General features: G+C 36.6%; 1 protein-coding gene across 1 annotated transcript; it reads left to right on the forward strand.

Moving 5' to 3' along the window:
- Positions 1–948: 948 nt before the first annotated feature.
- HIF1A (hypoxia inducible factor 1, alpha subunit (basic helix-loop-helix transcription factor)) lies at positions 949–10693 on the forward strand. Its single transcript, XM_010295072.1, has 9 exons — positions 949–1078; positions 1263–1410; positions 2325–2545; positions 2733–3013; positions 3548–3670; positions 3929–4323; positions 5186–5294; positions 8010–8136; positions 8303–10693. Exons 1-9 carry the CDS (start codon positions 985–987, stop codon positions 8452–8454), a joined length of 1650 nt encoding a protein of 549 aa, XP_010293374.1. The 5' UTR covers positions 949–984; the 3' UTR covers positions 8455–10693.
- The last annotated feature ends 3592 nt before the right edge of the window (positions 10694–14285 follow it).

Genomic DNA, 14285 nt, shown 5'->3' on the forward strand with positions numbered 1-14285 from the left:
GCATTTTGGTGACTGAAAAGAGCGTGTGTGTGTAATACGTGTCAGATGCATTTTATTGCTACCACTTCCCCCCTCTCCCTTCCTCAGGAGATCAGTGTTTGCTTTCCCCAGTCCAAAAAACCCCAAGAACTTCAGCTGTACTTTTAATGCAATACATCTGCTGTTGCAAATGAGATCTTGTGTTCTGGTACAAATCATGGATGTAGTCAAATACATAAGACTGCTCTTGCTATCCTCTGGAAACCTAGCTTGAAAAACAGAAGTGAAGGAAATAATTGACCTGAGATTTGTGTGTTTTTTGGGGGTTTTTAGGTTTTTTTGTGCCTTTTTTTTTTAATTGGGTATTATTTGTTATTGTCTACTAATAATAGTTTTGTTCTTTGTAACAAAACGAACTTCTAACTACTTCCTGCAGTTTAGATGCAAAGAGATGTTAATGCACGTTATTTTCTGTCCTCTGCAGTAACTTTACCTTTATGTGACTGATGATGTCACAGAAAAGTTACTTATTTGGTCACGTTCCGCATGTAGAATAAGGGGAAATAAATGCGTTCCCCTAGTTAGCAGTGCCCTCTGGGGGCTGAAGAAAATACTGTTTTCTTTAAAAGCTCGCTGTGGTTGACAGTGGGAAGAATAAATCAGATTCCTAACTTCTTTCAGTTGCAGGTTTACAACTGTTGAAGCATGTATTTGTTATTTTATTAAATTCTCATATTTGTCTAAGGTATCTATTCTAGTCAATAGGTAGCTGGGTCTACCTTTAAGCAAAAAAAAATAAGTCTAGAATGCAGGGATTTACTTAATCCTGTCACCACAGGACATGATTTATAAATATTCAATTCAAACCAAAATTGCTGCTAATGTGTATTGACTCTTAGGATTTTTCTAGATGTCCAAGCATCCAAATGCTCTAGTATTTGCGCTAGTCCATATCTGCTTTTACTTAGCAATTTTTTCCCCTTATTTTAAAGAATTACAGAGTTGATGGGATATGAGCCAGAGGAACTCCTGGGTCGCTCCATCTATGAGTACTATCATGCACTGGATTCTGATCATCTGACCAAAACACACCATGACAGTAAGTGAAAAGATGTATTTGAAGCCCTCTATCTACAAGAGATGACATACAGCACTAGGGGAAAGCAGCAGCAGAACGAGGGCTTTCTTTTAATTGCAGATATGAATCTGCAGTGAATACTTACCTTAAATGTTTTTGGGTTTTTTCTGCCTGTAATTAAAGCTGGTGTCCTTTGTGCTTTTAGTGTTCACAAAAGGGCAGGTGACAACAGGACAGTACAGAATGCTTGCTAAACAAGGTGGCTATGTCTGGGTTGAAACTCAAGCAACTGTTATATACAACACTAAGAATTCTCAGCCACAGTGCATAGTGTGCGTAAACTATGTGTTGAGGTAAGTTGAGTCGACATTGCTATTCTTTGTCATTGTTTTTATTGAAGACGGAAGTCAGATTCTGATGGCACTACATATTTTTTTCAACTTGCTGAGAATGTGATCCCCTGTTGAATATGTTATGATGTTACTGTTGCCTACCAATGAAGTTTTGCTTCAAATACTGCCAGTACTAGCATTAGGAATTGTATTTGAAAACAAAGAACTTCTTTGATCTAGCAATGCCAGTGGTAAGATCTCTTGCAGGCAAATGAGTATAGCACCAGCCTCTTCTGGACTGTTGTGGTGGAAGTATTTGAGAATTTGTGTGCATCCTAGACAACTCTCTAATCTTTGTCCGCAGTCTGGAGCAGTTAATTTCACTAATTTAACTAACTTTTAGTCCTGGAGTCAGAGCAGCAGTAATGGTGTCTGTCTTGATCCCATTTATCTTTTTCTTCCTTAGAATTCCTCTTTTAATTGAAAACTTCAACTGAAGGCAGACTTGCTGACTGTTTTTTGCAACTGTATAATAGTCCTCAATTAGTTTTTCAAAACATTAGCAAATGTACCAGTATCATTTATGCACATTTGTTTAAAACAAAGAAAAGTGTTTTAGGAAATACCTAACTTTTTTTTTCTTACTTTCTCAATGCTTTCAGAAAAGCATGTTTATTTTTGTTACTTTTTTTGATGACACCACAATTAGTGCTTGCTTTGTCTGTTACATTTAAGGGAAGAATGACTAAGAAAAAAAGAATTCTTAAAGCTCCTATCCTGGTAATTTTGTGGTATGGTGTGTGTGGTGGTTTTGGTTTTTTGGGGCGGGGCGGGGGGGTGTTTGTTTTGAGTTTTTATGCAACTTACAAAACTGTTAAGTTTGAATTTATTAATTTTAGCTGTTCTTTAACAGTATATTCCTCTCTGTCTGACAGTGGAATTGTTCAGAAGGACTTGATTTTTTCCCTTGGACAAACTGAGTGTATGCTGAAACCAGTGGAGTCTCCTGATATGAAAATGACCAAAACATTCAGCAAAGATGACCTGGATGATACCAACAGTCTTTTTGAAAAACTTAAGCAGGAACCAGATGCTTTAACTGTGCTGGCCCCAGCTGCTGGAGACACAATTATCTCTCTAGATTTCAGCAGTAATGGTGGGTGTGTGTTTAAATTGGAGAGCATGCTAATTAGTAAAGTTAATATTTTACAGTAAATTTTGAAAAAAATAATCTCCCCATATCACTTGTCTAGTGGTATTTCAGCCACTGTGTAAATTTAATGAGGTCCGTAGACACGCTCAGTATCATTACTTAGGTTGATGGTTTCTTTTAATTTTTATAGAGTCTGATGAACAACAATGTGATGAAGTTCCTTTGTATAACGATGTAATGCTCCCCTCATCCAGTGAGAAATTGCAGAATATAAATATGGCAATGTCCCCACTACCTGCTTCTGAAACTACAAAGCCACTTCGTAGCAATGCTGATCCTGCACTTAATAGAGAAGTTGTATCAAAGCTGGAGCCAAACACAGAGCCACTTGAACTTTCTTTTACCATGCCTCAGGTGCAAGAGCAACCAACCAGCCCTTCTGATGCAAGTACCAGCCAAAGTTCACCTGAGGTTAGTGACGTAATTTGGATATGCTGTCATTAAAATGTATGTGATGCTGGGGCTTGTGGAGCAAATCTGGTTAAGAATGCAGCCAAGACAGGAATTGGAAATTATTTCTAAGTTGTGACTTAGTTAAGCTCACGCCATGATTTGAGGAAAAAGATAAATTTTCATACTGGGAATTGTCTTTTCATTAAAGTGAGCCTTACAAACACATGCAGTACCACCTGATAGAAATAAGAAGAGCTTGGGATTGGTCTTTCTATAAAAGAATGGTTCAGACACAGCTACTGTAAACAGCAAATTAGTTGCAATACATTACTGTAAAGGTTACTTCCAGGTTCCAACTAATCATGTGCTTCCCAAGTGGGGTAAATTTGAATGTAGACTGATAAATGTGTTTTCCTTTCCCATTTTAATTTTGTGCAGTTGTAGCTTCAAATTAGTTTTTACATTAGAACATTTTTTTCAGAGAACCTGTAGAAACAGTGCAAAATGATGTAATGACAGAAACTTAAAACTGCATTCAAAATGTTTTCACAGCCCAGTAGTCCCAACGACTACTGCTTTGATGTGGATAATGATATGGCTAACGAATTCAAACTGGAATTAGTGGAGAAACTCTTTGCAATAGATACAGAAGCAAAAAATCCATTCTCTACTCAGGTAATGTACATTAACTTAAAATTCTGTATCATCTTAATACTTAATAAGTGCTTCTCTTTCTCTTCGAATGTCTTCAGGAACTTCTTTCCTCTTTTATGTAATATAACCTAGTGATTCTGTGATTCTGTGATTTTTATTGAAACAAATTGCAAAAAGATATTGTCAGGGTTTGGTAAAAGGAGGAGCCTTAATGAAGCCATGAAGTTGTAGCTGAGATGTTGTTTCACATTTACAATTTTTACCTCTTGTCTTTTCCAGGAAACTGATTTAGACTTGGAGATGTTGGCTCCTTACATCCCAATGGATGATGACTTCCAGTTGCGCTCCTTTGACCAGCTATCTCCACTGGAAAGCAGTTCTTCCGGCTCTCAAAATGGAGCCACCATTACCATATTTCAGCAGACTCAGACACCATCCAGTACTGCTGATGAAATAAAACCAGTGACAGAACGTGTAGATGATGTGAAGACGCTAATTGTTCCTTCATCTCCTGTCCACCTAATCAGTGAAACGAGTAGTGCCCCAGCATCACCTTACGGTGGGAACAGGAGTCGAACTGCGTCTCCGATCAGAGCAGGAAAAGGAACATTGGATCAGACAGAAAAATCTTGTCCGGGAGCACCCAGTTTGCTAACAGTCACTCTGAACAAAAGGTATTTTAAAAGCAAAGCTTAAGCCTTAGTATCCGTTCAAGAAATAAGATATTGTATTAATTTTTAAATACTGCCAACTGTTGTATGTTGTCTTTGGCATTCTACTTCAAAGTAGAAATTGACACATTTAAATTTGGACATTCGAAACAAGTTTGGGTTTTTTTGGTATAGTAGGCTTCCCTAAAGTTAATTTTGCAGTAGCTTTTACATAAGCATCTTGTGTAATAGGCAGCTACTACATGCAAACTGTGTTCATAATTTTGTTCTGCTCTTGTATCTGACCTGCAGCCTCTTTAAAAGAACGCAGTAGGCATTTTACAAGTAGTTATACCCACATAATACTTCTCGTGCTTTTCTTGTCCACTTTGTTACGAGGTAAGAGGCGACTGCAGTCCATGTGCTACATGTATCGCTTTTAAAGCCAGCCATATTTCATAACGATGGACTGTGGCGTTTGTAGCGGGTATTTATCATGATAGAAAATCCCACAAAGTCAAACATCAGACCTCTGATACATAGAAGCTTGATCTGTACATAGAAAAATTTGGAATAGACTTTTCCTTACCCTTCCCTCCCTTCTTTCTGTTGAAAGTGAATTGCTGAACTTTTATGCTTTGTTTTTTTTTTTTTCTGCAAAGATTTTAAAATTTTTGTTATAACTCATTCTGAACTTCACAGCAAGATTAAAAGCTAACACTTGCTATGCTCATAGACAATGATTGTTGAAACGAGTTTCAATTATGAAAGAGAAGTAGTATAGTTCATAAATTCAGTTTTGTGATATTGTATATAAGTGTCCACAAAAGAAGAATGGCTTGAGGATAGTAGAATCGTCTTAACAGCCTGAATCAATTTTTCTTAGATCTACTGCAATGGATGAAGAACTAAATCCAAAGATGCTAGCTTTGCATAATGCTCAGAGAAAACGAAAAATGGAACATGATGGTTCACTTTTTCAGGCAGTTGGAATTGTGAGTTTTGTTTTACCATTTTAAAATATTCACTTTTAACCTTGCAATTTCTGAAATGAGGCATCAGTGCAGACTCCTGAGGTTAGCTGTTGGTATGCAGTGGAATCTTGGGATCAGAGATAACTGTTCGATAGTGAAATTCCCACATATATACAGATACTCTGATTTTTGTTCTCAAACATGCCCTCTATACCCAAGCACATTTCTTGATTAGGGAGAAGATACTCTTTTGTGAACATATATGTTCTTCAGTAGAATATGCACAAATGCAAGACATCACATTTATAATTGTCGTAGTTACTTCCCTTTTGAATTCATGCTCAATTTTTGTATTTGTCAATACTGGAGATAGTGTTCCTATGCTTCTTTCTATGCTTTCATTTTTTCCATCGAGACTGAGATACCTTTATTTGATCAGATAACGAGACCATCTGAACCATAAGGGAATAGAATTCATACAACCTAGCAAATGTATATTACTATCACTCCATTTCATGCACAGTATCTCTAGTATTAGCGTGTGTGTGAGTAGCTCATCATCATCTGTCTTAGCTATTCAAAAGAGACTTTTCAGGTATTCTTAGATTTGTGTTACTATGCAGCTTGTAATTTTCTGCAGAGGTATTTTGTCTCCATGGTCTTGTGTGTTAACTGTCAGTTCTTAATATTTTGAAAACTTGAGCTTTGCCATTACATACTGTCATCTCTCTTCTTGCCTTCATTGCAAATTCCCACTTCTCTGAAGTTTTGCACAGTTAATTCTTAGTTCCTCTGCTGCAATGTAGCCTTTGAGATTCTTTGTTTCTCTAATGGACCATCTCCTAGGTGTAGTCATCCATCATGTCTTACAGCACAGGATTATTTTCTAAAGTATGAATTATTCCTGTATTAGCATTCTGATTTGGGCATGAGATACATCACTGCACACTGTCTTTATCATTGCTCTCCTCTGAAAAAGCTGAGAATTTTATACGTCAGTGTTTTTCTATGAGGCAAGCAGGCTTTATTTAAAAAAAAAAAACCAACAAACTTACATCATTGTTTTCATTGCTAAATGCTTTGCACTTTCATGCATGTTGTTCTGTTGCTTCCAGTAGTTCTGTAAGAATTCACAGCTCTGCAAGAAATGTTATTGACTTCCATTGCCTTTTTCTCATGTGATGGTGCTACAGCTGTCATGTAGTGTTGCTGATAAAATATTCAAAATAGCATGGGCTGTCATTAAATACACAGAACGCAAGCAGCTCTGTATTAACTGCTCTAATAGTGTTCAGGCTCCTATGCTTAGTGCCTTTTTAATACTTATAGGATCAAAATTCATCCTTTGCTAAACCTTTTTCTTTTTTCTGTACCTGACAAAAGCGTTACAAATATTTTGATGGTTTCTGCACAGTCAGAAGCTGAATTTTCCATGTAGTTGGGTCTTACTGGTGTTATTCAAGCAAGTGCTTTTGTTGTTTGTCTTCTTTCTCCACAATGGATTTCTGAGAGGATGAATTGGGCATTGCACACACACACAGAATAAAAAGTATGTTAAATCCGGGCTTATAATAAATGGTATTCTGGGATTATGCAAAAACTTGCCACAACTTCTTAGCCATAAGGAAATGGGACTTATTTTGCAAAGAGTGAAAATAAGTGAAGACCAAAGTAAAGTTTTCTAGAAAAAACAGGAGAATTAGACAAGGGCAAGATGTGTTACAGTAAGATTATGAAATGATGATCCGAATCATTACATTGAAAAAAATCTGAGCTATATATTTCTTAATATGAAGGGCTCTATTGCATTCACAGTAAAATAATAAACCAGCAACAATGTAGGTGACTGACCTTATAAGTCCGAGTTGTTTAACTATAACTTCTATTATACAACTGTCCTTTTGACTCACATGGATGTTTTATAACCTGAAAACAGATGTTCTTTACTATTTTAAGTGTTCAGGATAATGGCAATGTTCTGAAATACCTTATCCTCTTTTTGCAGCAGTCAGTGCTACTAACAAGACAAAACTTTGCAGATTCAACTACTTTTGCTAGCTAACTTGATACTAAGATGGTGTATTTTCCTTCCATCCCATCTGTCTCTGTGGCAGCTTCTTCTTACTTATCCTAATTATATGGAGCCCTTTAAAAGCTGTCTAATCTCCATATCTTCTGTGCTGCTGTCAAAACAATATGCTAAGGAGCTATATCTGCAATAGAATGGCTTAGGACTGCGTTCCCCACAACACTTGGGTCAGATGGCTTGGTGGCAATAACTGTAGTGCAAGCAGAATTTACATCTTACATTTAGGTAGACCTGACCTACTGTGGTTCCTGACTCTCCCGTCTACACTATTAATTCCAGTGCAGAAAACCATTAGAGACTTCAGCAAAACCTGATGCTTGCTTACACAAGAGCAGTGGTAATTAAATGGGTGTGCATGTGTACATGCTAACCTCGAGCATGGTAATTGATGATAACCAGCATTTAGTAATTGTTTTCTGTAAGGGAGGTAAGGTCTTGAAATCTGATTCAGTTTTCTTTTAAATAATTTTCAAGGCCAGTGTACTTGGAAATGTATTTTGCCCCAAATTCTGAATAAAGTCTGCTTTAAATTGTAACAATGGCTACATTTAGTAATTAGTGACAGGAACTGTTGGTTTGGATGAGGGGCGTGGAGGGCTAGAAAGATACAGTATTCAATAAAGAAGACTTATTTTATTTCTTTCTAGGGGTCTTTATTCCAGCAGACAGGTGACCGTGGAGGAAATGCATCACTTGCTTGGAAACGTGTAAAGGGATGCAAAACAAATGGTCGTAATGGAGTGGAGCAAAAGACAATCATTCTGTTATCAACTGGTTAGTACTGGCTTCTTTTAATATGTAGAGGAGGGTGGATGGGGGCTGTGTGAAAGAGAACTGAGTGACAAAAACATCTAAACTTAACTCTTTTTATGAGCAATTTTGGAGGAAAAGTTAAGCACGGCAAATAAAGTGCACTTTTTTCCTTCCCCTCCCTCTATAGACATAGCAAGTAAACTTCTAGGGCAGTCGATGGATGAAAGTGGACTACCCCAACTCACGAGTTACGATTGCGAAGTAAATGCTCCCATACAAGGCAACAGAAACCTGCTACAGGGTGAAGAACTGCTCAGAGCTCTGGATCAAGTTAACTGAGCTTTCACAATACTTGTTCCTTTTTTGGACACTGGTGAATCATCACCTAAAGCAGTCTATTTATATTTTCTATATCTGATTTTAGAAGCCTGGCTACAGTACTGCACTAATTCAGTTAGTTCAGTTTTGATCCCCTTTCTACTTATTTTGACAGTCTTTTTAATATGTTCTTTATGTAACAATAACTCAAACTATAGTGCATTTTTATAATTCTTTGGTACATACACTTTTAAGTCCATTACATTTAAAACACACTTGCAATAGCAGCTTTGAAATATGCACCTGATTTTAAAAAAATATTTATTTTTTGGCTGGGGAGTTTGTCACCAAAACCTATCATTAGTAAAATGTCAACACAGGAAAAAAAAACTGGCAATGCTTCCATCCTGCTCTTCATAGGTAGTTGGAAGACTTGTGCTCTCTTACTCTTTATGTTCAAATAAGTTTTTTATTTTAATAGCTTTTATAAGAAACAACAATGCTTTGCAGCAGTGCATTGTAGCCACAATCGCACAATATATTTTCTTAAAAAATACCAGCAGTTCCTCATGCAATATATTCTGCATTTATAAAAAATAGTTTTTAAGAAGAATCTTCTTTTATTTGCCTATAAAATCATGTTTAAACCTGGATTATGTCATTATTTTAGTCACATTGTAACATAAATTGTTCTTAAATGCTGTCTTATGCTTTTGACTTAAATAAGTGTGGTTAGTCAAAGGAAAGGCTTTATCTGGAAAGGGCTAGCAGCATTTTATTTGGATACATTCTCAATTTAGAGAGAGTTTGATGTTCTTAAAGTAGTCACTTTACCAGCTTAAGAAAAAATAATTCCCTGCCTGTAGTTGTTGAAGTTAATGCTAATATTGTGTATGATCTTAAATCTAAATGTTCAGCTTACCCTGTGTGGTATAGGTGATATTTCAAGCAGATTGTAAAACATCTTGCATTGTTAGCAAAGTTTTATCTAGTACTTCATTGAGTTGCTCAATATTTTGATGTTTTGGTTTTATGCACCTTGTTGCTATTAACATTCATATGTTTTCATGTAGATTTCAATAACTTGAATATATTTAGAAGCCTTTTTATTTAGAAATATATAGTTGTCACAAACATCTTATTTTCCTATATGTACTGTACAAAACCTTCATTCAATCATTCTTTTGCTCTTTGTGGTTGGATCTAACACTAACTGTATTGTTTTCTTACATCAATAAACTATATGTGGACCAGGCCCCCTTGGGGAGTGTGTTATCTGAGAGAAATGAGATAATTTATATTTTTGTTAGTGGTTATTGTTCATCTGTGTTCCCTTTTTAACTTAGAGTTGATTGGAAATCACTGCTTCCTTATTTTGATTGTAACATCTCCGCGTTAATTATTTGAGCCTATTCAGTACTGAAGTCTCCTAGACAGTGTTGTACTACCGCTCGCCAAAGATGTTAAATTTTTGAATCTGTTATCACACCAGTTAGCAAACTTGCAAGTGAGGAGACAGTGTATTTGTGTTACTTGAGAGTGGAAAGATTCTTCCTTATGAACAGCTTGAAGGCTTGACTCTGGGAGCTTTATCAAGGTAACACTGGAAAGCAGGAAAAAGTAAAATTCACGACAGTGATCAATTAAAGATGGATTTTTATCACAAAACTGCATGATTAAAAAAATAAGCCGGTACTTGATGATAAATCTTGTTCTACATTCACGTGCTGTTGCCTCAGTTACTTTGACTAGGTGACTTTTCTCATTTTGCTGTTACAGAACACGATGCTACTACTAACAACCTTGTAATGTGTAAAAATGGTCAAGATATTCTGTGCGTTCTTCAAACTATTTTTAAAAACTTACCTCTGCAAGAAATCAAATGTGGAGTGGCACAATTTTGGTTTTATTTTGAAAATTTTGGTTTCATTGGACTCCGGTGAGTCTTTTGAAATAATATAATGGTACATAAGCTTAACCTGTCTCCTAAAATTACTGTTTCACTGAAAAGAGCACTTTTCAAACTGACACAACTGTATTAATTGAACTTAATGGACACTGTTGGCTTCCAACTAAAAAAATAAGGCACTGGTAGCAGAAGACAGTTGCATACTTAAAGTTTGAGTAGAAATTGCACAAAGAGAGGAGAAAGCATGTGGGTGTATGAAGCTGGAGTTGAAGCTTGGTGCAGATAACATTTTGAATATATACACCTGCTACTGAATACTGAAGATTTTTTTTTAAATGCAGCCTTAGGTGTACAAAGCTTGTAAAGTTCTATGGATAAAAGCAGCAGAGCTACTGCATACCTGCTGTGTGAGGACTCTTGGATGGCATTCCTTCCATGGCATCTTGTTGCGCTGTCAGCAATTTTACAGTTTAACAGTGTTTATAGTTTACAGGTTTAATTGTGAAGTTGCTAAAGGCTTAGGTGGTGATGCACCAGCTGGTAGGGTCATCCCTTACGCTTAGCTCTGCATGGATGGAAGTGATGCTTCTGTGAGATAGTGAGGAGAGTCTTGTAGGCCTGTGAGAGGTACAAGTGGGTTCTGCTTTTCTTACTGCCCCGGCAAGCTTTGAGCTGGCCTGGTGGGTTATCCTGTTTCACCTCCCAAGAGAAACTTCATACTTTCCTGCTTGATGTTGCTCTGCTACACTCTTGACCTTATTTTGGAGGAGCCTGACCTGTTTGGATGTGTCTGTTCTCTTCAGTGTACTTGAAGAGGGCATTAAATTTTCATAGCGAAAAATCTTGAAAAGAGGAGGAAAACTGAAGTGACCCACATGATTTATGATTATGAGCCTGCTGGCATCATCTCTGGCCTTAATGACAGCAGCTGTGGATTTAAGTGAGCCACGTTTCATCTAAGAATCTTCCCAAGTCTCTCACTTTTTTATTATACATAATAACAAGGCATAGCACTTTGTTTACTGTCCTGGTAAAAGTGACTGAAACAAGTAATTAATGGACTGAACTGCAGTAGCTGTATTGGTTTACTCTAGGGAAACAAACAAACAAACAAAAAAATCCCCATTGAACCTCATAGAGACACTGAAGAAAGCATGGAAAAGTAACAGTAATTGCTCTGGCCTTCTAAGAGCTTTGCTAAATGCAAATGCGAGTTCGCATAAACCTAGAAGTACGCCTTTTAGTGGCTTTTTTTGTTTGTTACTTTTTTTTTTTGCTTAGACTCTAGGAATACACAGCCTGATTCTAAACTGACTTTGGAGGACAGGCTTCTAGAATACATTACTTTCTCAATGTTTTCTTAGTGATTTTTGAATAATTTCTTTGCTGACTTGCTACCTTTTAAAATGTGGAGGCACTACATTAGAGCATTTACTCCTCCCCAGTAGTAAAGAAGAAACTGTAGGTAGATACAGTGTTTCCTTCTGCGTGTGAAACATGCTAGATTATGTGGAAATGATAAACTGGGAGAAAAACCACTTTAGCTTCCAGGAGGTTATTGTGACTACAGCAGTAGTCTAGCTGTGCCTTCTTCATGGCATAGCACAATTACTATTTTTACATATAGATGCTAATTGATGTTTTTATCAACAACAGTGACGGCTTTGTTAAAAGGTAAAGGAATTTTTAAAGTAGTATTTATGGTGACATTCATTAGTTTACCTGACAGTAGTTATAATTAACTACAGCTGTAGCTCCCAAGAAGTCACTTAAGTCTGCTGTCCAGTAACTTGATCTCAGGTGTAAATTAAGGTTAGCCTGGAGCTCAAAGCACACCTTTCTCATGTACCTTCCTCCCATATAGTGAGATAGGCTTGGACTCTATATTGATCTTTGAAAACCTTTGGGTGATAGGGGAAAAAATTGCTATTTAGTTTCCTTTGCTGTGTGTCTGTGTACATACATTAAATTCTCCCTAAGTAAATGCTGAATTAAAGAATTGCAGATTAAGGCCAGAAAGGACAATTAAAACTTGACCCGTAATACTGGTGACAATTGAAAGACTTCAAAGCTTATTTTGGATGAATTGATGAGCTCTGCTTCCAATGAAATACAACTGTAGGAATCAAAAAAGCCTGATGATTACAGGTTAAACTACTGCATATTTGATAGTAATTTTTCATTATTTCCAAAGCTGCTTAATTAAGCAGCTAAATGATGGTGGCCAAAGGCAGGAATGTGGGCTGTTTCACCAGCTTTCTCCACTGTTACGCTGCTGCATGAAGCGTTTCCTTTGATGAACAGTGCTGTGGAAGCCATGAGTACCTGACTGCTGTGAACCAGGCGAGAGCGGGACATGCCTGAGGTCAACCCTCTGTCCCCTTCCCTGCTCTCTAGCTGCTAGCGAACAGAGCACACATCTCGCTCAAATGTCACTGCACTGACACGTGTTATTCAAACTAATTGTTCAGAATGAAAATAAATGTTTCATAGCCCTAGTTTCATAGGAACTCACGTGAGTTGGGTATACAGCTTTCATTAAAAATACCATAAGCAATTAGGCACTTGACTCCCTGGAAAGCTCCATTCTGGAGAACTGTGATTTTTTTTTTTTTTTAATTCAAATTCTAGAAATGAGTTGTCATTTTTCTTCCGCTTCCCTGTTTACCTTGAGCAAGGCTTGCCAAGTTACCAAAAAGAGTTTGCTACTGGATTTATACAGTATGGTAGATTTTGTGAATAATAGCAGTATTCTCTCATGAAGAAGTGGTATATTTTAATGGGATTCTTTTTTGGAACCAAGTACAATGTATTGCAATTGATATTTCTCTTGAAACATTTTGACATACTTGTGACTGTATTTCTTTTTGATTGTGTAACAGTATAAAATTCAATAAAAAGAGAGGGTTTGTTTCTAATTTGTGACATCTGTGGTCTTTCTGTTCATCTGTTATCCCTGTTCTAAAAGATGGAGATGGCAAAGTGAACTAGATCACTACACAGCATAATTAAAACTCTTTGCATGTTTGAGGTCTGACTTACCTACTACTGACATGTAGTATTCAATATTCAGTAAATTCAATAAATACTTGACACTAAGCATACATGTGGTCTATTTTCCAAAAGCATTTATAAATTCTGTCTTGCCCTTACAGCAGAATCCTGTTCACCTTAGACACAGTGGTTATCCCACCTGAATTAAGTAGACTACATGCATGAACAAAAGAGATTAAGCATACAATTTAGCAAGTCGGACATCAGGGACTGTGTAGGTTTTCCTGCAGAAAGCTAAATGGAGAAGAGAGCAACAGATACGGAGCCAGAGGGACAGAGAATGTTAATGAAACCTCTTTGAGTAATCACATCAAGAATGCCCTTAGTAGCAAAACAGAAACTACTTTCAACCCAAGATGACATCTGCAGGTGATTTCAGTTGCTCTCAGTACATGCAAATAACTTGACAAGAACTTGTGACTCTTGTTAAATCGATACTGCTTCCTACAGCCCAGATTAAAAATATTTTGCAATGTTTTTGCTTGGTTGGGAAGTCTGAAAGCAGAAGGCATGCGTGAGTGCTGTCACAGTAGAGCATGATCCTGTTACTTGGTATTAGAGATAGGTTTGTACATACAGAAGTTTGAATACGCTATTTAATAAAATAGTCCATGATTTATTTTCTTGAAAATCCATTAAAAAGTGATACATTATCATGTTTTCAATTTGTAAATGTGTTCTAATACAATTATATAAGGTATTTAAAAAAAAAAGTTGTCTTGTGCTGCATGCAACTGGAGAAGCCCCTGTTACTTATATTTATGCAGGATAAATGACTGTTTAACTTGCAATTTATAAACTAGTAATTAATATGGCAAACAGGATTTTATCCTTTTGTTTAGGAGCTAAGTAAGAATATGAAGATGATACAGTAACTGACACGCTCTTC

The sequence above is a fragment of the Phaethon lepturus genome, unplaced genomic scaffold (genome assembly GCF_000687285.1).
Source record: "Phaethon lepturus isolate BGI_N335 unplaced genomic scaffold, ASM68728v1 scaffold53469, whole genome shotgun sequence".
NCBI classification, from domain to species: domain Eukaryota; kingdom Metazoa; phylum Chordata; class Aves; order Phaethontiformes; family Phaethontidae; genus Phaethon; species Phaethon lepturus.

Bases quoted from the DNA above. Each gene is read 5' to 3' on its own strand.
- HIF1A (XM_010295072.1), top strand. From the start codon at position 985: ATGGGATATGAGCCAGAGGAACTCCTGGGTCGCTCCATCTATGAGTAC. The intron at 1,079-1,262 runs GTAAGTGAAAAG...TTGTGCTTTTAG, and splicing joins GACCAAAACACACCATGACA to TGTTCACAAAAGGGCAGGTG. The intron at 2,546-2,732 runs GTGGGTGTGTGT...TAATTTTTATAG, and splicing joins TCTAGATTTCAGCAGTAATG to AGTCTGATGAACAACAATGT.